The 26,358-nt window shown below is 36.6% G+C and overlaps 1 protein-coding gene across 1 annotated transcript in view; it reads left to right on the top strand.

Annotated features, from left to right (window-relative positions):
- The window catches only part of LOC142040352 (macrophage mannose receptor 1-like), a 64,216-nt gene that overhangs the window by 34,092 nt on the left and 3,766 nt on the right, over nt 1-26,358 (top strand). Inside the window, 20 exon segments of the mRNA XM_075048167.1 lie at nt 216-261; nt 264-330; nt 1,691-1,839; nt 3,398-3,597; nt 4,095-4,219; nt 5,383-5,470; nt 6,401-6,545; nt 8,091-8,132; nt 8,252-8,415; nt 9,542-9,609; nt 10,913-11,013; nt 11,525-11,667; nt 12,412-12,526; nt 14,430-14,599; nt 16,351-16,453; nt 17,330-17,559; nt 18,637-18,802; nt 20,141-20,293; nt 23,297-23,413; nt 25,338-25,505. Coding sequence (XP_074904268.1) covers nt 216-261; nt 264-330; nt 1,691-1,839; nt 3,398-3,597; nt 4,095-4,219; nt 5,383-5,470; nt 6,401-6,545; nt 8,091-8,132; nt 8,252-8,415; nt 9,542-9,609; nt 10,913-11,013; nt 11,525-11,667; nt 12,412-12,526; nt 14,430-14,599; nt 16,351-16,453; nt 17,330-17,559; nt 18,637-18,802; nt 20,141-20,293; nt 23,297-23,413; nt 25,338-25,505 — 2,560 coding nt within the window.

Below are 26,358 nucleotides of genomic sequence, written 5' to 3'. Positions count from 1 at the left end.
TCCTTTCCTTTCCTTTCCTTTCTTTCCTTTCCTTTCCTTTCCTTTCCTTTCCTTTCCTTTCCTTTCCTTTCCTTTCCTTTCCTTTCCTTTCCTTTCCTTTCCTTTCCTTTCCTTTCCTTTCCTTTCCTTTCCTTTCCTTTCCTTTCCTTTCCTTTCCTTTCCTTTCCTTTCCTTTCCCTGCAACATACATGATCACTTAATGTTTATTTTGACAGGGTTGGAAAAGACATGGTTTTTATTGTTACTTCATTGGAAATACATTTGTTCTTTTTCTCAAGCAAATCAAACCTGTGGAAGGCATCAGGCCTTTTTAGCAACTATTGAAGACAGGTATGTAAAAGACTACATGCATGAGGGGATCACATAAGGATTTAACATCTAGCGTCATCTGAATATCAAAAAAACACTCTGATCTGGACAAAAACCTTGCTTTAGAGGACAGCTATCTGTAGATACAGAACTTCTCACAGTTTTTGCATTATATTCAAATCCAGGAATTCAGTTTATAATAAAAGTAGGTGACGGCTGGAAATCAGTATTGATATAGATGGTTATGTCAAGGAAAAAAATAGAATTATGTTTTCTATTTCCTTAATTGTAGTGGCTTGAGGATGGGTTTTACTTGAGTGAGGGATGCAGAATCCAATTTTGATTATTAAGTGAAGAGATGCAGCTCTGAATTCCTTTCAAAGGGTACTTCAAATGAGCAAGAGCATATAATTTTCACCCACCTGGTCTTCTCAGAATTGAGCTACTTTTAAAAAAATAAATAAGAAACCAAATGATAATAGAAGTGCTTGGTATCTGAAAATCCATCACAGTTCAGCCAGGGTTCAGTGTGTGCTAAATTTCCGAACAGGTGGTGCACATTATTAAATACGGAATATTGGGAAAATGAAAGTTAGGGTTAAGAAACAAAGCTTATTTTGCTTTCAGTTGACTTGATGCTTTACACTTTCTTACTTGTTTCTATATAATCTAAATAGATATGTTCTAGTGTGAAAGCTCTAGCTGTCATGAATGGTAGCTCTCTAAATGTAGGTAGCACTGTAGCTGTCATACAAATGGTTTAACATTAATGTGGTCTTCAGACTATACCTTGTTAAGGGGAGACTTCTTTTATTTGCTTTGATTTCTTAAGAGCTGTTTGTTTAAACACCATAATGAACTATGACAGGCTTTACCTCTACATAGGTTTGTTTCCCAAACATAAGTTTTCTTGCATGATCATTGGATCTAATTTGCAGTGTTCCTTATTTGATAATTTAGTATCATACTACTTTAGCCTTTATTTTTGCATATCTCTTCCATAATGCTGAGATTCCTTTTCAGTTTTGGATTTACCTGAAACAAGAAGTCATTAAATCAAAGGATACTAGGAACTCTCAAAAAATACAGTGGTATAACACATATGTCATGTCAGGGTTATTCTTTCCCACCAATTTAATTTGAGTCCGTGATTATGTCACTTTCTTTACCGGACATCTGAAGAGAAGGCAGAATACTCTGGTACTGAAGCTTACAAAATATCTATTATGTAATGTTTTGTTATGTGCCTTGTTCAAGTAAATTCATCCAAGCTGTGCTTTCAAGAAGTTACAGTGGTAATTCTGAGAAAATAACAAGCCTTTTATAACTTTTAAAAATAAATGTAACAATATTAATGTAACAGTTGTGTTCTTTTAAACAGATATGAACAAGCCTATCTGACTAGCCTGGTTGGGCTGAGAACAGAAAGATACTTTTGGATTGGACTTTCAGATGTAGAAGAAAAGGGAACGTTCAAGTGGGCTAATGGTGAATCTGTCTTATTTACACACTGGAATTCTGAAATGCCTGGTGGGTATGGCTCTATACTGTTTAACAAGTCCAGTGCCCAGAATACTTTGCTCACTACTTTGATTTTATTTCATTCCTTAGCCCTTACTTGATCGTATAATGACTAATTGATCTCAAATATATCTGGCTGCTTTTTCAGGCATGTAGTGCTGTTGCTAACTTCCTGCTGAGTGCTGAAATGAGTTTTTAATATGAGTTTGGGAAGAAACTTTAAATTGAGATCAAGTTTCTGATTTGTGTCTGTTCTGGGAACATCTGTGTCTGTACTACTCTGGAAGAGCAATATCTGCAGGCATATTGCGCCCTGCTTGCAAGTCCTGCCTGTTCAGCCGTATGTCATTGTGCACTTGCTCACTGCATGTTCTGAGGTGTGTGAGATCACAGCATGCATGAAGCACCTCTGGTCCTAGAAAAAATGGAATTGTAGGGAAGGACAAGAGGCCCAAGGGAAGATTTGTGTTTAATCTTTTTTAGTTGATATATTTGCTAGATTAATTGTGATTTCTTTATTTACTAAATTTTGTTAATAAAAACATTGCTATTTTTTTCTGTTCTGATAAAATTATGGGGGTGCGAGGTCATTTCATCTCTGACATGATCACATCAGAAAGGGGATGGTCATCAGCCTTCAAGGTTCTGGTGTGTTGCATTTGCCTTTCAGGAGATCCTCTGATTCATTTTAGTTTCAGTGTCTAAATGTTGATTTGAATGTGTCAGGTGGAGTGGTAAGGCTATGTAGACCATAAAGCCAACACTAGGCCTATACAGAGTAAGTCCATTTTTGAAAATCATAGTCAAATTAGACAAATTTGAGAAACTAGTTCTAACCACACCTTCAGTTTTAGGGAAGAATATATTGGATCACAGGTTATGATGTTGCCAGAGTCAGCCACTGGAGGTGATTTGATGTGAAGCACAATTCAGTATCTCAGATGTGGATGAACCACAGATTTTTTTGCTTGTTTTTTTTTTTTCTTCATGAATTAAAATCATAGAATCACAGAATGGTTTGGGTTGGAAGGGACATTTAAAGATCATCTAGTCCTACCTGCCCTGCCATTGGCAGGGACATCTTGCACTAGATGAAGTGGTTCAAAGTCCCATTCAACCTGACCTCAAACATTTCCAATGATGAGGCATCCACAACTTCTCTGGGCAACCTGTTCCAGTGTCTCACCACCCTCATAGTAAAAAAAAATTCCTCATTATGTCCAATCTAAACCTACTCTCTTTCATTTTAAAACCATTGTCTCTTGTCCTGTCACTACAGGCCCTGGTAAAAAGTCTTTCTCCATCTTCCTTATAAACCCCCGTTATGTATTGAATGGACGTGATAAGGTTCTCCAGGCTGAACAACTCCACTCCCTCAGCCTTTCTTCATAGCAGAGGTGTTCCAGCCCTCTGATGATTTTTGTGGCCCTCCTCTGGACCTACTCTAACGTTAGAAATATTTTTGGCTCTGTACAAAGTCTTAATTTCCATCAGTATAGAATATGAAGTTTTCTAAATTCTTATGACCCCCTAAACATTGCTTTTGTGCATTCCTGTTTTCAACCAGGAAGAAAGCCGGGCTGCGTTGCCATGAGGACTGGAATTGCAGGTGGATTATGGGATGTAATAAAATGTGAAGAAAAGGCAAAGTTCCTATGCAAAGTGTGGGCAGAGGGAGTGACGCTTCCACCTCTTCCTACAACAACTCCTATTCCTCGGTGTCCAGAAGGTTGGGACTCAAACAATCGTATTAGCTTCTGTTTCAAAGTAAGTATGTTGCTTATTTCTGCATTAAGGTAGTTTGTATTTGCTGCACATACATGCAATAAAAATTGGTATACATATATCTTACTGTTTCATGAGCTTATTTACAGATTATATGTAGAGGTCTTGTTCCCTTCTATTGAAATGCTGATGGTTTTGTTTATTCTATTAAAGTCTGATCTTCAGGTCTGATCTTCTGAACTTAATTTCCAATTCTTTTAAGACTGAATTTCCCATTCTTTTAACATTAAAAGTGCCTTTCTCCTAGTTGTTTTGCAGCAGATACTCCTGTCAGCAATGCAGTTTGCTAACTTGGCTTAAAGACACTTATACTAGGCCTGTGTTTCACAGAGGTGAACACTCATAAACCCTGTATTCAAAGTTTCTGTAATCCTCCCAGAACAAATTAATTGTAAATAAATTGCTTTTGGATAGCGGATGTTTCTTGATCTTGTGATCAATATGGTCTATGTTGTCTGATTGCAAAATGCTCTCTTTAGCCTTTCTCAAGAGGAGAGCAAAAGAAAACATGGCTTGAATCTCAAGAGTTTTGTCGAGCTATAGGAGGAGATCTGGCATCCATTAATGGTAAAGAAGAACAGTATGTGATATGGCGTTCTATTGCGTGAGTATCTGTAGTGTGGTTGTCCATTTACTTTAATTAGCCTTTTGATCTGTCTGAAATATTTAATTTTAGGTGTAAGTTTTTACTTCAGTATAAGCCAGTCTGGATTCATTATCCGCATCTGTATCAAACACATAGCAAAAAAGTAGAGCTGATGAAATAGCAGAGTTGTATGACTAGCAGCAATCACTCCAGAAGCTAATGCTAAAATGAGATATCTAGTTGAGGCTACATTTATCATGATGTAAAAATATTTACTGTGGTTTGGGGATATTATAGAATTACCACAGATGCCAGTTGTTTTCACATAAGCACATGTACAAGATATAAATCTGGTCAATATGTTGTTTGTTTGTCATTTTTATGAACTAATCAGAAAGCAGAAGCAACTTCAGAGTAATTTTTTCCTACACAGGGAATGTAAATAAGGTTAGTAAGTCCCTGAACTGTAAAAATCAGGTGTAAGATTTCTGAATGAGATCAAATACTCTTAAAAAGGTAACACTTGCCATATGACCTGAATAGACTGTGCTCAATGAACTTGTACATCCCTGTCTAACTAGGAAGCAAGACTGAAACATAGCAGCCTTGCAAAATGCTACAACCGTACTAGAATCCCAGCTATGTACTTACAGTAAGGAAGAAGTCTCAGATGCTGCATTACCACAAATTGACTCAATAAATTCAGATAAATCAGTTAAGTGTGTCTGCTTGCAGACAAGAATTAGCTTAAGGTGCTATTCTTCCAATGTGATTCAACTGCAGCAAGTAACTTTGTGTTTGGAAACCATAAATGCCTTTACAGAGGAGATGGAGAGTTGATAAATGGAGCAACAGTAGCTATTGAACTATTATACAAAAGTATTAAGCCACTTTATTTTCAGGAGCTGGATTGGATCTGGACATTTTCTTGGTCAGTATTTCAATCTGTCTGAGTTAATGTGTGGTGATAACACCTAGAAGTGGTTGCATTTTAATTAATTTCCACCCTGGTTGTTATTGTTTCTAACAGCTTTAAGGATTATTTTTGAAGAAGCTTATTAACTGTTGTGAATGATAGATTACTAAATATTGTAATGCCCTTATTAGTTTTGGTTTTACATTTAAACTTCTTATAAATGGGACACTTCTTTTGGGGTGGTTTTTTGTGGTTTTTTTTTTAGGAACAATGGCTATTACCACCAGCATTTCTGGATGGGGTTATATTACTTGAATCCTGATGATGGCTTTGTTTGGAGTGATGGATCTCCAGTGAGTGATTCAATTTTCCACAGCTGTTATTTTGCATTCCCTGTGCTTATCAAGTGTGTGTGGTGTATGTGTTTCTGTGTAATTTTATGCTTAATCATAACCCTCTACTGTATCATGTTCTTTTTAGGAAAGCTTATGAATAGCAATTTCATGGCTTGATTTTTTTGGCTAAAACATACTGATTTTTGATAAGAAAATGTGCATTGAAACAACAAGAAAATTAAATCCATGTAGACTAAAAGGATGCCATTATAAATGCAAGGATTGTTTAAGGAAAAAAAAATCCATCTTTAGTATTTCTCTTCTTTACTAATTTGATCTTTATCTAAAATGGGCTACATTCCATAGAGCTGAAGGCAATTGTTTTATGTCAGCGTGACTTGACTGTACTTTAGACTAAGACATAAAACTAGAAAAAAAAGTGGTTTTGGAGGTGTGGGTGTATTTCATGCAAGGTTGGTCAAAATGTATTGATGGAAGTTTACCATACAGAAAACCGAAATTGGAATTTATACAGGAAAATTAGAATAGCAGGAATATTTTTCTAAGAAAAATGTCAACATTTTTGTTGTACCTCAATAATGTCCTACTATTTTACTCATACAGGATATTTACTTAAATTAATATCAACATGTAGCATGCCCCATCATTGTTATTAGATTAATTTTACAGAATTTAGGTCCTATAAAAAGTCAATATTCTTCCAAGTGTGATCAGAAACAACTGTTATCTAAGCTGCAGTCCAGTCGCAATCTGAAAAAAAGTTTGAAATGTCAGCATTTGCACAGGGAGATTCTGGTTTCCTTTTATCTAAGTTTTTAAACTGTCAGTAGGAAGAAGTTGTGGGTCTGTGGTTTAATGCTGTCTCCTCCCTCTCTCCATTGTTCTCTTTCTATATAACAGAATTTCACAAAACCTTTTCTGTCATAGGTGAGGTATGAAAACTGGGGCTTTGGAGAACCCAATAATTATCAAGGAATTGAACTTTGTGCAGAGATCAGTGGTGATTCCAGCATGCTTTGGAATGACAGGCACTGTGATTATCTATATGGATGGATTTGCCAGATAAGAAAAGGTATCACTTACTCCTGTGTATTAGTAAAATCAGAAAAGATTCTCAGTTGATTTTTTCCTTAACTTTAAGAAATAAAAAATTTCAAAACCTGTTTATCAGAATAGTTCTGGTGGAATGTGAAATATCTAAGTGGTATAAGGGTTTCCATGTGTTCGATGCATTTAAAGATACAGAGCCAGGTGCTCTGCTGGAACTTCTCACTGACCTTTCTCTATGATTTCAGAAAGGGAAATGTGATACTTGAAAAATAGGAAATGTTACTTTGAATATTCACATTCACTTTTGACTTTTCATTTAGAGAAGTTCATGCCTTCTCCAACAAATCCTATTTTGGTTTTTTTTTTCTGAGTTGAGTTTCAAGTTATTAGAAAATAGTTTGCAAATCAGTTCACATACCTGAATTTTTATGTGTGAAGACTCCCTCCTTACAGCTCAGGTACTGTTTTGTCAACTAATTGAATCTGTAGTTGCAAGATGGGGCCTGGTTTTGAGATACTTTATTTTGCTTTGGCTGGGTTTTATATTCATATGTCGGTTTCTTGCTAAATGCTTTTGAGATCTGAGTTCAGATGCTTTTTATTTTCTGAAGACATCAAGACAAAATTTATGATTCAGAGCAATCTTGAGTTCCACGCAGTGCATCTACCTAAGTTTGAGTATTTTAGAAAGTGCTTATTTAAACATTTTACCATATTCTTATATTGGGAGGGAGGGGAGCAAAATAAAGATGCTGCATTAGATTATTGACAATAATGTATCAGCTCTGCTTTATATTGGTAAAATAATTTTTTAGGCAGAGAATTTCTTATTAAATGCCGATATCTGTGAGATCATAATTTAGCACAGAGACAGCATAAAGACAGAGATCTCCTGTGTTAGAAATTGTTTTGCTGAGCTGCTATTGATGCCATCCAGGATGTTATCTCCATGATGCCATAGGAAAAACAAACTCGGCAATTCTTTAGCTTGAGGTCTTCTTTTCAGAAAGGACCAGTTAATTTCTTGGGATCTTTTCCAGTGAGATTTTATCTGGGGACTTTTTTAAGATCCAGATAGCAGTTCTTCTCAGCCAGGGAAAGATGGAAAGAACCTCACTCTGTAGTAGCTAGGGCACCACGGAAGAAGATAACCCAGCCTGCATTCCTGCTGTCTCTAGTTTAAGCCAGAATTCTTGTATAAGTGACCAGGGGAAAGGAAGGAATGGGACATGCAGGACTGTCTTAATAGAGTTAATGCTTTGGGACATAAGGTTTTCTGTATCCAGTGAATACCAAAAATAATTACTTAATTCAGGTAAATGTCAAGGTATTTTGTAATACCTTGCACATAAGGAATAGCTTCAGGGAACAAGAATATTTGTTTAAAATCAAATAGTGTACCCAAAATAAGAGATTAAGGCTATTTAGTTCCTTCTAGGTTTTGGTGTTAAATCCATTGCTAACTGTAGAATTCAATGTCAATAGAAAAACATGCCTATCAATTATGGTAAATATTTTCTCTTACAGCAGAAAGTGTACAATCATAATAAATATTTTTTTCTTACAGGGGCAAGTGTAAAGCCTGAACCAACAGAATCTCCTGCACCCAGTAAGTGTTATTGCTATTACTATATGTGCATGTGTGTTTAAAAGCATTTTTAAAATTTCACTAATGAGAATGTCTTGTATCTCAGGAACAATGTAATTAGCTTAGCATTTATCTTACAGAGTACAAGACTACTGAGGATGGATGGATTATACATGAAGAGAAACAATATTATTTCAGCACAGAGAGTGTTCCTATGGAAAAAGGTCGGGAGTTCTGCAAAAGGAACTTTGGAGACCTTGCCGTCATTGAGAATGAAAGTGAAAGAAAGTTCCTCTGGCGATATGTAAGAAAAATCATTAATACTATGGAATAAATCATCCAAAATAAGTGAGCATGGTCACAAATCCTTTTCACTCTGGTGTTCTCCCTACAAGTTTTATGGTAGTGAAATTGCAGTAGCATTAAGCCAGATTAATATGAAGAACAAACTCAAGTCTTTTTTTAGATTGTTTCATAGCTGAGATGAGGACAATTTAGTTTCGTATTTTGTATAGAAATAAGCACAGGGAACATTAAACAGATCATTATCTGCTTTTCCTGTTCAATGTGGCAGTTCTACCACGTTGAATCTATCTGCAACTGGTAATGTGCTAAGGTAAATCTTAATGCTTACTTTTAATTAATCTGTGGCTTCATTTTAGCAACGTCTTGTACTTGTGAGCTATGATTCTGTAAGGTGGGTGAGTTAACTGAAAGTAAAGTTTATCAACAGATAAGATAGCTTAAGTAGTGGATCAAAAGAGATACTGGCTTACATGCAACACTCAGAACATTGGCTTTTGATCTTGTCAGTGTATCTGGGATGTAGTCTACCTAGCAGCCTCTTTTTGGTCCTCAAGTTTGCTCCTTTGCCTCCTTCTTCTTGTGGGGAAAATATAATTATGCAGGAAGAACAACTTGAGGCATGGATTATGCCATGAGAAAGAGCTTTTAAATGATATTTCCTAGGTGGCTGGGGTTGTTTGCATGTTTATACTGTATTGAGACCAACTTCTTTCAATCAGGAATGTGCTCAAAAGTCAGATTTGAGCTACAGAGAACTTTTCCTGAGCTGGCTGAAGAGTGGCTGTGAGATGACACAAAGGCCTATATCAATTTATATCCAAATTGTAGGAAGGCTTGTCCCTTGAAAAAAATGATGATGTCCACTGCAGAGACTGTGCAAGAGGTGCTGATTTCAGTGGCTTTCAAGTAAGACTGTGAGAAGTGTTAATATAGTGACCACACCTTTTGGCCAATGGTGAAGTTTGACTGTGGACTGTCAGCTGTGAGCTGATTTAACTTAAATGTTGCGGCTAGAGAATATAGCAGTTCATATCCTCTGTCAGACATATATTACTCATTATTAACATAACAGATTTCTATGATAAAAAGAGGACATTTATACAATTTTAATCTTTACATTCTAGATCTTGAAAAATGGCAGAGAGGATTCCTATTTCATTGGTTTACAACTGAGTGTTGACCAACGGACAAGGTAGGCCAACTAGAACCATCAAGCTTGCATTGTGCTTTAAAATAAAGAAATCTACAGAGCAGAGCAAAAATAATGAAGTGCTTGAATGAAATTGTGGCCTGTCAAAACAAATGAGAATGTTTTTCCCCTGAATTCACCCAAAGCTATCAGAAAAATTACATTGCAGATAAAGTATTTTGAATTCTTATTCAGGAATTCTAGTTTCCTTTATTCCGTGTTTTATACTGAAAATATAAATAAATGCCCCAACTCAAAATATGTAAGATTTTTGATAGGTAAAAACATTCTTTTTCCCTGTCTGTTGGGAACAGACTGTAATAAAGAGAAAAATGCAACATATTTTCTTTTTGTAGAACTGAGATAGCTGTTGCCATTATATGACTTCAGGTGCACTCTGAGGATAAGCAAGTTTTCTGTAAGCCTTTCTGGATGTCAGTATGTAGCACCATGTTGATTTTTACATGTGATGTTAATTTAGGCCTGGATTCAGTTCAGTCTGGGTCTTGAAGTGCCTGGATAGATGCCTAATAATTCTTGGTTCTCCTCATAGTCTGCAGTAACAATGAGGAACCTCCAGAAGATAATTAGGATGTTAGGTGAACCAGATCACCTTCTGAAAATGAGGTGTCTGTGCTATTCCATTGTTTTTGTATGGACCCTAAGATGAATATGCTTTTAAGTGAAGTACCTTGTGTATGAGCATCTCTGTCACTTGCAGGCCAATAGGAACATGTCTCCTAATAAGTGTTTGGTTGCCTGGTTATGATTTTTTTCTTTATTGTTTAGTCTACGTGAATGTACAAGTTTTTCGATGTTTGTATTTTACCTTATGGTAAGGCACATTGTCACAGGAATTTCCTTGTAGGTGGTTTGTCATGTCCTTTTCCTCTGCATAGGGGAAAGATCAAGCATTTTGCCAGTGTCATGAATAAAATCTCTTATCTCTGTAATAGGCACAGGGAATGTATGACTTGGGGGAAGTGGTGAGCCACTGGGCTTTCTCATGCTGAAATGGTGTCTGGCTTTCACATTGGCCCTAATGGTTATTTTGAGTATTGTCCTATCAGTTGCAAAAGTGTCAGCATATTGCTTAAATGTAAACACAACTTCAACACATACACGTACATCTTTGCACAGAGAGGAAGGTTAGTGCAATTAACAAAGAGGCAAATTGGTCAAAAAACCTTGTACACCTTAAGCTATGAATGTTTATATTAAACATATTGCAAAATTATTTTTTGTAGCATGGAAGCAATTCTGTTTGTATGTTAAAGAAGTGTTTTGTTGGATTGTTTTTCTTAAGCTGGATGGATGGCACTCCAGTGAATTATTTGGCATGGGCACCACATGAACCTAACTTTGCAAATAATGATGAAAACTGTGTTGTTATGTATAAGAACTTAGGTGAGTTTTGTATGTTTGTTCCTGAATTTAGTTATTTCTGTGTTTGTGTCACAACTTTTTTTTCTTCTGAGAGGCACCCCTTCCCCCCTTTTTTTGCTCTTTTGCAAAATGTTATAGAAGTAGACCATAGTATTATTTTCAGGAGTTAACAGTTTTGCGCTCTTGTGTTTGCCTTAAGCCTAGCATGGGGAAGCTCTGATAGAGGTCTGTGGTTGTGATTGCTATACAACTGGTTTATATTTTTTATTAAAATTGGCCTAATGTGCCACTAAGAAATTGATATTTCTAGTACCTGGTTCTACACTGTTTTTAACATTCTGTAATTACAGTGTTTATAAAGTGATATATTTATCCTGGATGCTGATATAGAATGATAATAAACTGAAAGACTCTAAGGATTTGATCTTGCCTTTCAACTAAAAGCACTTTGTATAAGAATGAGTGAAACTGATTTCCATTTAACCAGCTCTGGATGTGGTGTCATACAGTTCCCTATTTGTCTTACATTCAGGATTTTGGAATGATATAAACTGTGGTTATCCAAATCCCTACATATGTGAAAGGCACAACAGTTCCATTAATTCAACTGTTCCTACAACAACATTTTCAACTCCAAGAGGATGTCATCCAACTTGGCTTTCCTTTCATAATAAGGTACTAGAACAAATACAGTGCATGTTGGATGTTTGGCAGCATTAAATAGAAAACAGGGAATTATTTAATAATATTGTTTCTTATTAAAGTAAAATATTATTATTTTTTGCAAAGAGCTGGTTTACGCCTGCATGCTTTTTTTTGTTTACCCATCCACTGTTTTGCAGGAAAGGTGCTTATTAAATGCTTCTAATGAAGTGGCAGATGAACATATTCAGTTGCAGTTGACGAAAGTAATTCTCTAGTCATCTCTTCAAACCTTTTGATATGCATTTCGTAAAGAGTTTAGACAGAGTTCCTGAAGTATTGATGCTTTGACCTTGATATTTTTTAACCAAACCATAATGCTTTGTCAGTACTGAATACATTTTGCCTTCCTTAACTTTACTAACATAGTATGCTTTGTAGAGTCAAATAAATAAACAGGCAGACTAATATCAGTCATGCATAACTTACCACTGTTAGTTGACTGTCTATAAGAAGACAGTTTTTGCTTATTTTCTAGGGATTTCAGATCAAATCTAGTATGTTTCTTGTTAAGCAAAACACTTTCTTGAGAACTTTAATTTTATATAGAACAAGGATCAGCACAAAAAGCTCATTTTAAGCTGAAAGTGGTTTTTTTCAGATAAATGCATTATTTTACTGCCTTTTCTCCATCCTGCTTTGCTTAAAGCAGTGGTTTTCAATCTGTGAGGGATATTGGAGTAAAGATAATATATAGAGAATTTGTTCATGTTTTAGTGTTACAAAATATTTGGATCTACAGAAGATGAACGTGTCACTTGGCATGCTGCACGAACAGCTTGCATGAATTTAGGAGGAAACCTGGCCACTATCCCTAATGAACAAGTGCAAGGTACTGTGTATAGTTTTGTAGCAACTAGATGAGATTACATTTAATCTTTACAGGATGGCTGTTATATTTTTGTGAATATAGACAGGATTTGACTAATGGTTCTGTGATCTGATTTTTGTTACAAAACGTATAATTTTTAGAAATTTACAACAAAGTCTTTACCTGACTGTACCAAATCTTAATATTGTAATGTTGGCTTAGATATATGTATACACATGTATATTGTCCTGGCAGCCAAAGTAATGCTTCTTCTGCTTACACATCATGCCAGCTGGACCCAGCAAGTTGCATTCCAAATAATGTAGTTTCACTAGGTGGCATTAACATGCTGCATGGCTTTCATATTAACTCAAGCAGAACACATTTAGGATGAGAACTTGCTGTCTCTGGGCAGCTTGGGACAGAGGTTTGACTGCTCATACACCTACCCACAACTCACCACATACATGTACCATTCTTTTCACTAGAGGAGCTTATTTTAATGAACCTAAGAGCTACATCCATGACTGGGGGAGATGAGCAGAGGGAAATTACCTCATGCTTGAATAAACATGGCACACATTCAAATTAAAAATTGGGGAAGGTTTTGATAGATGTTAATAACACCCTCTTTTTAGAAATACTGTTTTATACTACAGTGATGAGAAAGAGATGTTGCACAACACATACAGTTTGTGAACTCAAAAGAGCATACTGAAAAATCAACCATAGTAAAACAAGTCTGCATTGTAGTCTGAACAATTAAATAGTTTAAATTTAGACTGCTGACATGAACTTAGTACTACTTATGTTTCCACATGTGAAGAGATGAAGAATCAAACTTTCACTTTTCAAACATAGTTAAATTCTTCTCCAGCATAATTTCTGCAGTACAGATTTCAGGTGATTGGTTCATGCACAGGGCTTGAATTCTAGGTAAAAGAGATATGAGCAATAAAGTTATTAGCACAAAACTATTGTTATTGCTGGCAATGTAGGCATGAAGGCTTGGGTTCCTGCTACAGTTTCTGGCAGAACAGCAATGCTAACATTTGGCAAAGAAATCTACAGATTTCATTCCTGGAAGTGTAAGTTACATTCATTTTAAAAGACTAAAGGAAGGTGAATGGTTGGTAGAGCAGACAGAAATTCATCTATTGTTTGCAGAGAAAAGTAAACCCATAACAATGACTGTAGCAGTTGGCAAAAGCCATTATATGTTCATTTTATCACAGTGTTTGAGGTATCTTGGATTAGTGGGTTGATGAATGCCAGCTGACCTAGCCTGCTCTGTTTGTGAGCTAGCCACGCTAGCTAGGATACATAAACACCTTCCTGGACTGTGCAAAGCTGTGGTAGTTAATTTACTTGTGATGAACAGTTCTGTTGAGGCTCATTTTAAGCATGTTGCTTGCGCATTCTGCTCCCTGCTAAGACAGTGCAGGCTATTGCTCAGGTTTTCCAGGGAGAGAGGAAACACTCTTGCAATTCTATAACAGCACTACTTGTGCAGATGCACAAGTGGTAGGTGCTCAGTGGTGCTGTCTGATGCCATGGGGAGGTAACCACTCTGGTGGGATTAACAAATTGTATGTGATCTACACAGCTGTATATTTCTAAGTCAGTTGTGGGACTAGGATTTAAAAATATCTGGAGACATTTCTGTCATGCTTTTGGGAATCATCCCAGTACCAGGTTAGATATTTAGCTGAAGTATTTTGCCCAAAGCCACAGTTATATCTGGTTCCTTGTTCATTAAACTCAAAAGTCACCTCCTTTTCATCTAACCTGCTTGTGTTGTCAACAATGAAGTGTTCTGTATTTCAGAAAAAATATTTAATATCACTAATCTCAGTGAGGCCAGACATTTCAATTGTCCTTCATTAAAAGTATTTCTCTTTTTCTTTGCCTTTTTTAACTCTAGCTTTCCTCACCTTCCATATGAAAGATTTTGTTACTGATACATGGATTGGATTAAATGATATAAATCATGAACTGAGGTTCCTCTGGACAGACGGAACAGGAGTTTACTTTACAAACTGGGCCAAAGGCTTCCCATCGGGACATATGGATTTATACTCATATGATGGCCAGGTAAGTAGCAATCACAAATTGTTCACTGAAATTTGATTTTAGATTGCATTTATGGATTTGTTGGGATTTGAGACATGTTACTGCTTGACTTACTACTTTCATACTTTTATACATGTTGAATATAAATCCAAATAGAGTGAATGGTTTTGAGCCCTTGTCAGTTGTTGTATTAGCTGGTGACAGGATCTGTAGAGTGCTCATATAAAGTCTGGTTTCAGATTTCAATTCTCTGTGTCCGTGAAGGCTACACTGCCTCTGTGTTTACCCCGCGTTCTCTCATAGGCTCTAGTAAAGAGGACAGTGGGATTCCTGTCTCATGACATTTTCCCCAGAAGCACACTAAATGAGCATATCTTCCTAGTCCTCTGACCACCATTGTGCCTGAACTTAGCAGGTTTCTGTTGGCATGTAGCTTGCAAGGGCCACTTACAAACATCCACCTCAAACAGCCATGTCTTACATATAAGCAAATTCTGTCAGTCACATTTGCAGAAAGGACATGCTTCTAAAAAAGACAGCCATTCAGTTTTTATGGGGAAAAAAAAAAAGAAAAAAGAAAATCACTTCCCCTATTTATTTGTCATACAAACTGATCTGATAGGTCATGAAGTTCCTCTCTGTGATCTTACGTGTTTAGATAGTTCTGTTCTATGGAACTACAGCACATTATAGTACTTGCTCTATTTCTCTTGAATGCCATTTTTAATGTAGAAAACTCATTTGTATGTATAATGTCCTTTTTCCTGTTTTTGAAAGTAGCACCTCTCAGCTTGTTATCTCTAATGGAGGGAGAAAATTTGAGAGAGTTTAGAGTGTAAAAGAGAAAGCATCTTTAAAATGTTACTTTGGGGAGGAACAATATTTTTCTCTTTTTATGAAAAGTAGTCGGATTTCTATGAAGTCTTCTGTGAAAACTTATAAAGTCCCTATTTTATAAATTTCAGATTTATTTTTAAGTTTACTTGACCTTAGCAAAAAATAAGTTATCATAGTTAATACAAAATACCATGCAACTGTTCAGTTTGAAAGATTTAAATCTCAATGCATTTCACTCACAAATGAAGTGTTTCTCTGTGAATCTCATCCTGGACAGCAAAACCAAATAAGTAAATAGAATAAAGTAAATATGGATGCTTCATTGCCCAAAACCATTTGTACCCATGCAGTCTTTTTCTTTTATCACTGTTTGTTTAATATGTGCTAACATAGGTTCTAGCTATTGTGTCCATGTCAGAGAAGTTGAACTGTCACTGTAAGGGTGGTACTGACAGAGCAATGGCTGCCTTTGTACAGGAGCAGTTCTAATTTTGCTGTGTGTACTGTTACAGCTTACAACAATACATTTGGAGACTGATATGTCAGAAATGTTGCATTGCCCATTGAGGGTCCATGGTTTTTTCTGGGGCAAAGTTAACAGGTCTTTTCTACAATAGTTGATTTCACTTCTCTTGTGACATTGTCTGTGGCTTTCCTTCTCTCCATGCTGTATGTCTGGAGATATGACAATACTGGAATTTCTCTGGTCTGCTTATCCACCTCAATGTTGTGCAAGAGAGAGCAACATTAAGAAAGCTATGATGTGCAAGAGGAACAGAACCTCCACATCACAAAGCTTATGCTCTTAAATGTTACAGGGATATGAGACTAAAACTACAGCATTACTTGTGTCTGAAGATGTAAAAGGGGGACAAAAGTTTTGTATTTGCTTCTTCTAGCTATTTGTAACTGATTTTATATCTTTTTGCCTCGAGGCTGATTGTGTTGTCATGAGAAACAATCCTGTTAAGGAAGCAGGGAAGTGGGCTGATGAGAGTTGTGATAACAACAGAGGATATATATGCCAAATTAATGCAGGTACTTCTCTTTTTAGTTAAAACATAATCAAACATTTTGGTTTTTCAGGGAATTGCTTGTATGTGTGGATTTCAGCATCATTTCACTGCCAGTAAAGATACATCCAGAAATTGTTTTTCAGGCAGGAACACAAGGGTCATATGTGTCAGAGGTCCAGTTAGAGTCACTACTCTCAGCTGACCCTTCCCAGTAACTGCCGTGTTGCTACCTTCCTGAGCTGGAATTTGTATCTGCATCTTTGTGTTTAGTATGACCCTTGACATAATATTTATTCCATGATTTTGCCTGTCATTTTCTGAACACATTGGCTTTCAAAACATGTTCTGGAAAATACTGGCTTGTACATGTAACGTGAACTGTCTGGAGTGTGACTGTAACTCACCTGCACTGAACTTGAGCTAATTCACCTCCAAAAAGGAAATTTAAAAGCAGTGAAAACCTGGATTTAAATATCTGATTTTTAAGGACTGGTCTGTTGTGTAGTTTTTCTTTTCTCTGGCAAAAAAAATCCCTGGAAAACAACACAGTCTCTGCAAAACATTTCTTTTGATGAAAAAATATTTTATTAAAGAAATTGTGACCTAATATAACACTAATTCATTTCAGTAATACTATTCTGGAAGATTATACAGAATGGTCCTTTACTCCTTGTCAGAGGTTGCTTTAAGCAGTTCTCTTCCTTTCTACAGCTTTGTAATTGATTTTTACTACTGATGTTGGCTTAAAGAATAGCACATCTAAACCATGCTGATCAAAAGTCAGGGAATATGAAATCAAGAAAAAAGGCTTTTTGTTGAATTCTATTTACAGCCACAGTGAGGTCATAATCCCCTTTTGAACAAGTATGTGAGTCTTTTTTCATCCTTTATTTTACAGATGCTGAGTTTCTGCCTTCTATAAGTTCATCCCCATCTAGCATTATCCGTTATGGTAACAGCAGTTATTTGTTCATCCATACCAAAATGAAATGGGAGGATGCACGAAAGAACTGCAGACGTGATCAATTTGACCTTTCCAGCATCTTAGACCCCTATAGTCATTCGTTCCTGTGGCTAAAGGTGTTGAAGTATGGGGTGCCTGTGTGGATTGGTCTTAACAGTAATGTGGTAAGAACATCAAACTAATTGAACATGATGCTGTTTCTCTTATGGACAAATCAGGAACTGAAAAGTCTTACTATGTCACTTTACTTTAGCCTATTAGTTTATATCTTGGTCCTAAATACTTTTATGTGCTGTCAGACTTACAGGTAGGAAACCGTCCTCTTCCATTATTCTGATTAAATTGTATATATTACATATCTTTTTCAGACTTTTTCTGTGATATTACACTCTGTGCACTTCCAAAAAAGACATTTTAGTCTAGCATCTTGAAATATCTCTTTGCATGTATGGTGTAGTTAAGATAAAATCCACATATTTTAAGATGTACAGTGGAAAGCATTTATGCTAAATAACAATACTTAATTTTCAGAAATAGAATAAGGTGCTGTTGCTATGACTTTTTCAACATTTTTGAGGATAGTTAGCCAAATAATTAATTAGTTTACCTAATTTAATTTTATTTATCTCCCCTCTCCCAGTTCTTTGATATTTTGATACTTTCTGGATGTTAAAATACACAACCCTTTCTTCTTGGCACAGACACTTGTTCCATGTTGACTCCATTTGGCTGAGTGCATGAAAGAAATAGAAATGAGTGAACATCCCTAAAACCCAAAAGACTCCCCTAACCTAATCAACAGGATGATTCACTGAGTTCGCCAGCTTTGGTGGGAAATGATTAAGTTTTTAAATATGCTTTAAGTTAAAATAATCTACATTTCCTGAAATTCGGGTGAAACAGATAGTACAAAAGTTAGTCATCAGACTTTCATTCCTACAGATTATTTTAAATGAAATTTTTATTATTCCCAAATTAACAGTTTTCTGAAGTTCAAAATTAATTCAGTGTCACTTATTCTGCATTTCCTTTTGCTGAAAAGCATTTGTGACACTACTGTATTTCTCAATGAATAGCTGCTTGTCACAACATAAATTTAAAAGTTTGAGCCATTTGTATTTGTTACTGATTTCTAAAAAAAAAATTCTAGCACAAGGTGCTGCATAGACAGACATTTGACTGATGAAGGAATGGTTAATGCTTAGAATTTAATCATTCCTGTTGATTTGTTTTGTTCTTAGACCAATGGGCGTTATGAATGGATTGATAACTGGAGAATGAAGTATACTAAATGGGCTGAAGGGGAGCCAAAACAGAAAATAGGCTGTGTGTATCTAGACATTGCTGGAGCCTGGAAGACAGGATCCTGCAATGAAAGTTACTTCTCTGTTTGCAAAAAACCTGATGGTAAGAACTTGAATCTAACCATTGTAATTACAATGATTATCTCTTTAGAGTTCATTGTGCTGGGTAGTCTGCTGATATATACTTAGATGTGTTGAGGATTTCTTGGCTGGGCGAATGCATGTGAGCAATCCAGCCGTTAGGTGGGAACGAAGCATAAGTTTACAAAATGCTGGAGCAGACAAGGATGCTGTGTCCTTGTACGCTGGGAAAAAAGAAGATAAGAAGAGCCTGACAAACAACACCTGGATGCTGAAGAATGAGATAAGTAATTGCTGGACACCTCGTGAAGAAGCTTGCGCAGCCAATAGAGAATAAGATAGTGTCGCGTGAAACGGGGTATTGTACCAATTAGAGTATTGTATAAGGCGCGTGCACAAGCACATAAGATATATAACTGTGTCAAACGTTGTAGTAAATGGACTTCACTTGATCACATTGGTCTGTGTGTGATGTCCCCTGTGGATCCTGTGCAACATAGATGCTGTTTTTTATTTCAAGACCTAAATAGATGAAACTATTAAAATTTCCTTGGTTGAATGGGGCTGCTTTAAAATGAGGGCTAACACATACTAAGAAAGAGCGAGTATGACTGTGAATAGCCATCATATTAATAATGTTACATATATTTTGCAAAGCTTAGACTAATGTTACTCTGCTATTTATTCTGAGTTTGAGTAAGCATGCGAGACCAAAAACCTCAAAAATGAAAAGGCAGTGGATGTTAGGTAGTAGTCACATGGGTATGGTGTTGAAGGGGGAAGAGCTGAATGAGCAGGCCATAAGGTGTCACAAGGAATGTTTACCCCTAACAGCTTTCCAGGTTTTCCTTTTATAACTGAATAACAAACTACAGGTGGTATAGAAATGTTTAAGGATACTTCTTCAGGCTGCCTTCTCTTATGTTTTTGACCTGAAATTCCTGCTACTGTCATCTGATAATGCCTTCTGCATTCCATGGTATTAGAACACAGCCCACATGATCAAGTTCATATGGGCCCTAATTCAGCAAAGCAGTCAGGTGTGAAAATTATGTTTGTGAGTAAAGTGTTGAGCTGAACTTAAGAATGTGTTAAAAGATAACAGTATGCTTGGATTCTTTGCTAAATTAGGTTTCTTGAGACTAAAGTTGCAGTACTTTGTTCATAGATTTTAGGACTTTTTTGCATTACTGTGTTGTAGTAGGCAGTATAGACTACCAAGATTACATTTTTTTTTTTAAACACCTGAGTGAGTTTTCCAACATTCGGTTAGAATAACATATTCATGATAAAAGAACATATAAGAAGCTGTTTCTTTAAATTTTGTGCTTTCTTTGTTTAAATTTCTTTTTTTAAACAGTTCAAGCTCCCACAGAGCCCCCTCAGCTTCCAGGAAAGTGCCCTGAATCAGAAGGACACAAGTCTTGGATCCCTTTCCGAGGTCATTGCTACTACATTGAATCTTCATCTACAAGAAACTGGGCCCAGGCATCTTTAGAATGTCTTCGACTAGGTAAGTATCCTCCTTAAAAAACAGAGCACAACTTTCTGACTTGTTTTTCCTCTCTGTGGAAAGCTGAACATGTGCTATGTATTTTTGTGATTTCAAGGATGGTCCAAGTGTTGGACAGGACAGTTGCGTCCAACTATTGCCTTGATTTGGGAGGAGATGAAAAATAGCTGCCTACATGTCTTTCACGTGGGTGGGACCAGGCGTTAGAGGAGCTGTGTGGCCTGGAGTGGAGATCACAAAAGTGGAAACTCGGTCCTTTGATCCTGCTAGGAGGTAGTCAGCCTCATCCACAGCAGTGACTAAATCTTATTTTAATGGCATTTTATATCTTTTGTATTCCTGATCTAATTTGCCCCTTGATTATTGCAGTTTTATGTCACTGGAATGACAGTTAGAACTCTCTAGGCTGGGTATATTAATAAACTAGGGTTGTTGTGTTGTTTCATTCTTGCAACTTCCTTCTCCGGGAAAATGATGTAAGATTCATTATGCTAGAATTCATATGTCTATAGCATTGGTGTATATAGCATTGCTGGCAACGTGACTTAGGTGTCTAACCTCCCATTAGAGTATGCAGAGATCTTGCTCATGCGGTCAGTGGAACTGAATACAGATTCATCTTCACTGGAAGTATATATTGACATTTGGTTAGGTGAATTGCACCCTAAACTCCACTGACTGGGTTGATTAGGTCTCCACTGATAATAAACCTACCAGTGAAACTGATGTCAAATATAGACACCTAGAGCTGGGTAAGAAGACTCTTTCTGCTGGTACTCAGGTTCATTGTTGAGTTCTCATGAGCTAGTATGTTGTCATCTCTCATTTGAGAAACTAGTATTTCTGAGGGAAGGTTCAAGTTTGGTATATGTTGTTTAAATCTCACTATATTCTCCACATCAACGTTTGCATAACATTTGAATGAAGATACTTGATAATATACTTTTAAATATAGAAAACACTCCATAATAGAAGACTTTTGCTGTAGCTCAGTCTTTAAGACTATGACAATTGTTACAGTGTGAGCCATTTCCATACAGTCTTCTGAGTTCTTTTGTTGGCATGACAGATGCTTAATCTTTGAAAGCTGCAATGTATGTTCTTAGTTATGCATAGTCAAAAGAACCTTGGCAGCTCTGCACACAACAGCTGTTGTCTGTTATCTGCAGTTCTCTGCTTTAAGTGGAATGGTTATAACTTTGAATAAATAACATTTCTTTTCTTTGGAGGACTGAGTTTCTGAAACAGACTTTCAATAAGAAGAGTGGGGCAAATAAATGGAAGAGTTTTAAGGTGAAGTTTGAGAGGACTTGAATGATGATATTGCATGTGGTAGCAGGTGCCTCCGCTCACTGACTCAGGTTGTCCACAGCTGTCCCATATCTTTGTTGTTGGAATCTGCAGTCACCTCAGAATTGCCTTTTTCCATTGAACTAAGATTCCTGAAAAAAGGCACTGATCATTTGTTTCAGCATATGTGGTAAAAGACTGGTGTTATGTGGAATTTAAAATCTGAATGCTAGTGTACTTAAGACTTCACGTCACTGACACCCCTTTCCCTTCAGTGCTAACCTTAATCTTTCACAGTAATTGTTAGGGCAGGCTGAATCCAACAGCCCAGCAGAAGCAAAGTTGCCATGGCTCTGTGCTCCCAAGTCCGACCAGTGACGAGGCTGAAAATGTGTTCCCTGTAGGCACACACCCACATATACAACACATCTATACATATGTTCATGGCTGGCCACACAGTAGTCAATCCCTCATGGTGTCTCCCGTAGATACACACAGGGGCACACACACACAGATCTAGCTGGAACTCCCCTGTTCTCCCAGTAGCCATCCCCTCCTTGGTCTCACCCTTAGAGATGCACGCACACCAGCTGATTCAGCAAAAGAGGAACAATTAGAAAAACATAAAGACTTTAGTGAAAAAAGAGGAACGTTCCATGTTCTCTTATATTCTTCTGTCCCTGCTTGCACTCTGGGTTTTGTTTGCAGTTGGACATTTGCCAATTATATCTTACCCATAGTAGAATTCTGAACCATAGTAGAATTTATCAGTAGCTCAGCAGTGATTCAAATGATTTTTATATTTTCATTCTCTGGAGCTGTGCCTTCCTTACCTGAGAAAAAATAACTTCAAAAATTGAACAGCCAAATCAAATGCCAAACACAGCTATTGCTCTGTACCTATAGACTGAATTCCAGCCCCACGCTAAAGAGAACTGAAGAGGCACTTTCTCCAGTGTTTAATGCCCCTCCATACAAAGTCACATTGCTCGTTCTGTCTTCTGGCTCCATGCTGTGACTTCTTGACTTTGCTAGAGCATCATACAGAATGAATTATGGCAGAATGCCTAGTGTCGTATGTGGATAACTAACAGGGTATTACACTGACTGGGCAACAGATGACCAAGATGATCGTTCTTTCTCTGATGGCTACAAAGAGAATGTAGGAAAATAAACAAGACCTGGTTAAAGAGTTAAACTAAGGACTGTACTTCAGAAAGTCAGCAAAGTCTGTGCTGTACATGAGCTATAGAAAGGATCATAAAACATTTAATCATTAATGTGTGAAGTTACATTGTGCACAGACTGAAGTCGTGTACTTTTTACTAAAAACCGTTAAATTTTTTAGAGTGCTTTTGGTTTTTTTTAAATAGTAACACATCCGTAGAAATTTATGCTAGTTACCATATTAGCCTGTTGTATTTTGCCTAGAGTTGTTTTTCAGTTATGTTGCTATTTCCCAGTGGATGGGGGAACAAACAAAATGCTAGTGCAACGTCATGGAAATGATAAGAAATGCATCAGCAACAATGCTAGAGTCCTTCATAAGATATTATCTGAAGTTAGTTTCTGTTTTGAACTTCAAACTCTGTTTAGAATTTGGCACAGATAATCAGTGGCAAAAATAAGACTGACATTTGACAGGACAATGAGAATGCTTTCCACTGTGAAACTTATGTCTCTAAGAGAGTTTTTTTTCTTTGTGTCTTCCAGGTGCCTCTTTGGTATCAGTCGAAGACTCAGCTGAAGCCAACTTTCTGGCATACATCATTGAACCACTTGAAGGGAAAACATCAACTTTTTGGACAGGAATGTACAGAAATGTGGATGGTAATTTCTTTACTTTTTGACATCTTCTTGTTTGGTGAATAATTGTCACAAGCTGTTTGACAAGGGTGTTGAAAATTTCACCTTATACTTCTGTAATACATAAAAAGTGAAATTAGAAAAGGTAATATATTATCATCGTAGGGGAAGCTGGTCAATTGTAATCAAGCAATAACCAGTAATATATAACAGAAAGACCAGGCACAGAAAGTTCATTTTAAAGCAAGAAAAATGATTCACAACAAAGTAAGGAACAAAAGTGCATATAGCAGAGTACAGACAGGACCATGCTGGGAGCTGAGCCAAACTCAGATGGTTCTTGTCAAATGTGGAGACGCCCTGGGTTGATGGGCTTGAGATACTACAATTTTTGAGCTAGACAATAATATGGCTAACATTACCTCTAGTCTTTGGAGTCACCATCCTGGAATGACCAGTCACCCATCTTTAGTTACAGCTGGCCCTCAGAACAGCTTCACTTTGCAGCTGGAATTGTTTGTGTCTTTGGAATTGTGTATCACAAGGTTTTCTATTTTCTATCTCACTGTGAGGAAGGTAAGGTAAGGGAGAACAGGCAATAGGCTGCTTTAATTAAATCTTAAACTTGCTGATTATTGCTTTTTCATTAATACAATTAGTATTCAATTAAACAGATATTTCTGTTGTTGTGATAGACCTAAAAGTTACTTCAGTCTTGTGCTGTTCAGACTAAAGGGTCCAGTATAACAATTTGAGATGCAGGACTGCGAAATTGTTCAGGTGATTTGGGGTGGGGTTTTCTTGAGTTTTGGAAGGTTTTTTTCGCTTCCTGCTCAACCACTTCAATGACAAACTAGTTGGGGAGAAGACAACTGTTCAATTACAGTGCTTGAGTCTTAACCAGAAAAAGTTTTCAGTAGAGGATGAAAGAATTTGAAGAGAGTAATGATTTATAAACATAACACATAAAGAAAAACTGAAGTTTACTCCTTGTTAATTGACACATAAAATGTTTTTTAAAGTGGGTCTAGAGCAGGTGCAGAACAATACAGCTCTCAGTGATCACAAACACAAGAGCTGCTTCAGCAAGTACATGTCATTAAATTACTGGATAGTGATTATAGTGATTTCAGCATAACTGCATAACTAGATTTCATATCTTTGGAAAAGCAATTGTATCCAGATGCCATGCCCTGACACAAAGGGTGGCAGGCATTTAAAAAAAAAAAGGCAGCAAAATATAAAGACTCTTTAAGAAAACAAAACATAGCTTTCATGCTGAGTCTAAGAATTTTCTTGTTTGAGTACAATTTAAGAGTCACAAGGGGCACATTTATTCTAAATAAATAATACTATTAAAAGAAAGAAAGAAAAAAAGGAACCGGAAGGAAGAGACAGAAAGTCCCAGCATAGTTGAACAACAGTGATCACAAGATTTTTGAAGCAGATATTTAAAGAGGAAAATCGTGTGTGTAAAGTCAGTGGAAAGCAGCAGAAACTGAAAACCAAATGGAATAAAATTGGTCTTAGAAGGACTTCAGTGGGGACTTTGAAAAAAGTAATACAAAACCTCCCTACAAATTACTGAAACAAAGGACATTCTGGTGAAGATAAATTATGTTTTGACATCAGTAATTTCTATAAACTGAATAAATAATTGACACTACACCATTGCAATAAATTGTGGGAGATACTTCTTTAAACTTTCTTGCCTTTGTAACATCATAAGTCAGATTAGCCTGCCATTTTCCAAAAATTGATGTTGTATCATTTGCATAAAAACTTAAGGACAACATGATGTATCAGATCAAAAATCTAAATAGTCTAGTGGCCTGTCTCCAAGAGTGGCCACAAATAGATTTCTCAGGAAGTCAATGAATGTAGAGCAGGTGTCAACATGGAAATGAATGCTATCTTGTTTTTCCATATTCAATGTTTTTCCAATTAGGAGAATGGTTGTGGTTAGACAACACTGCAGTGAATTTTGTCAACTGGAATGTAGGAGAACCTTCCCCTCAACAAAACGAGCACTGTGTTGAAATGTACGCAAACTCGGGGTACTGGAATAATATCTATTGCTCTTCATACAAAGGCTATGTTTGTAAAAAGCCAAAAAGTAAGTGCTGCTTTTATGAATTTGTTTTGTGTATGGAGTATGCTCCTTGTGTGCTAGTATTAGTAGATGGCAGTTACACACAGTGCACTTTAACTGGGTGTTTCGAGGTTTTATAAATGCCAAGAAATGCACATTTGTATGCCAACATAAAGACAGAATAACTCTTGTCACAAAGAAGTTCTGGCCTCTGCTCAAGTCCCTTCAGAATTGTTTTAAAAAGATTGTGTTCCTATCTTAACTGTACCTAGTGTATACACTTAATAAGTTTGACTGTTCTGTATCAATAATTGTTCAGTAATCACAATGTTAGTACTGTGCCTCGCACACGCACATTTATCTCATCTATTTGAAAATATGTTCCTTAGGGTATCCCCTCTGCTCAGCCCAGGGAGTACTCTTTGCTTCTTTCCCTCTGGCAGCCTCATGTGCATGGATTTTCTGAGTATGAAGTAGTGTTCCTGTGAACTGAATATTTATGCATTGTGAATTAGTGAACAGTTTTGGACCTTCTGTCTCTGTGTTCTCCTGTTTTGAGAAGATGAATGAATGAAAAGCAAAGCAAATAGAATAGTCTGAATATGCTAAACTGAAAGTGTCCTGAAATAGTTGAATATGCGAATTTGACAGTAAGGACATCTACTGCATAGGTGTTCCTAAGAGCCATCCTAATAATTTCTTCCAGCATGTACTGCAATATCAAAATCTCTTACTAATCTTTACTGAGAAAAGTGAAATGCATGTAGTAGCTGAAATATGCCTACTTCCTCTACAAGACTGGAAATGAGAGAAATTCTGCTATTCTTTCTACAAATTTGCTGTCACGCAAAATTATTCTTACTTACTCAGATGCTTG

The sequence above is a fragment of the Buteo buteo genome, chromosome 2, assembly GCF_964188355.1.
Source record: "Buteo buteo chromosome 2, bButBut1.hap1.1, whole genome shotgun sequence".
Classification (NCBI taxonomy): Eukaryota; Metazoa; Chordata; class Aves; order Accipitriformes; family Accipitridae; genus Buteo; species Buteo buteo.
Note: the sequence above shows the minus strand (reverse complement) of the source record. Positions and strands in the feature narration are given on the sequence as shown.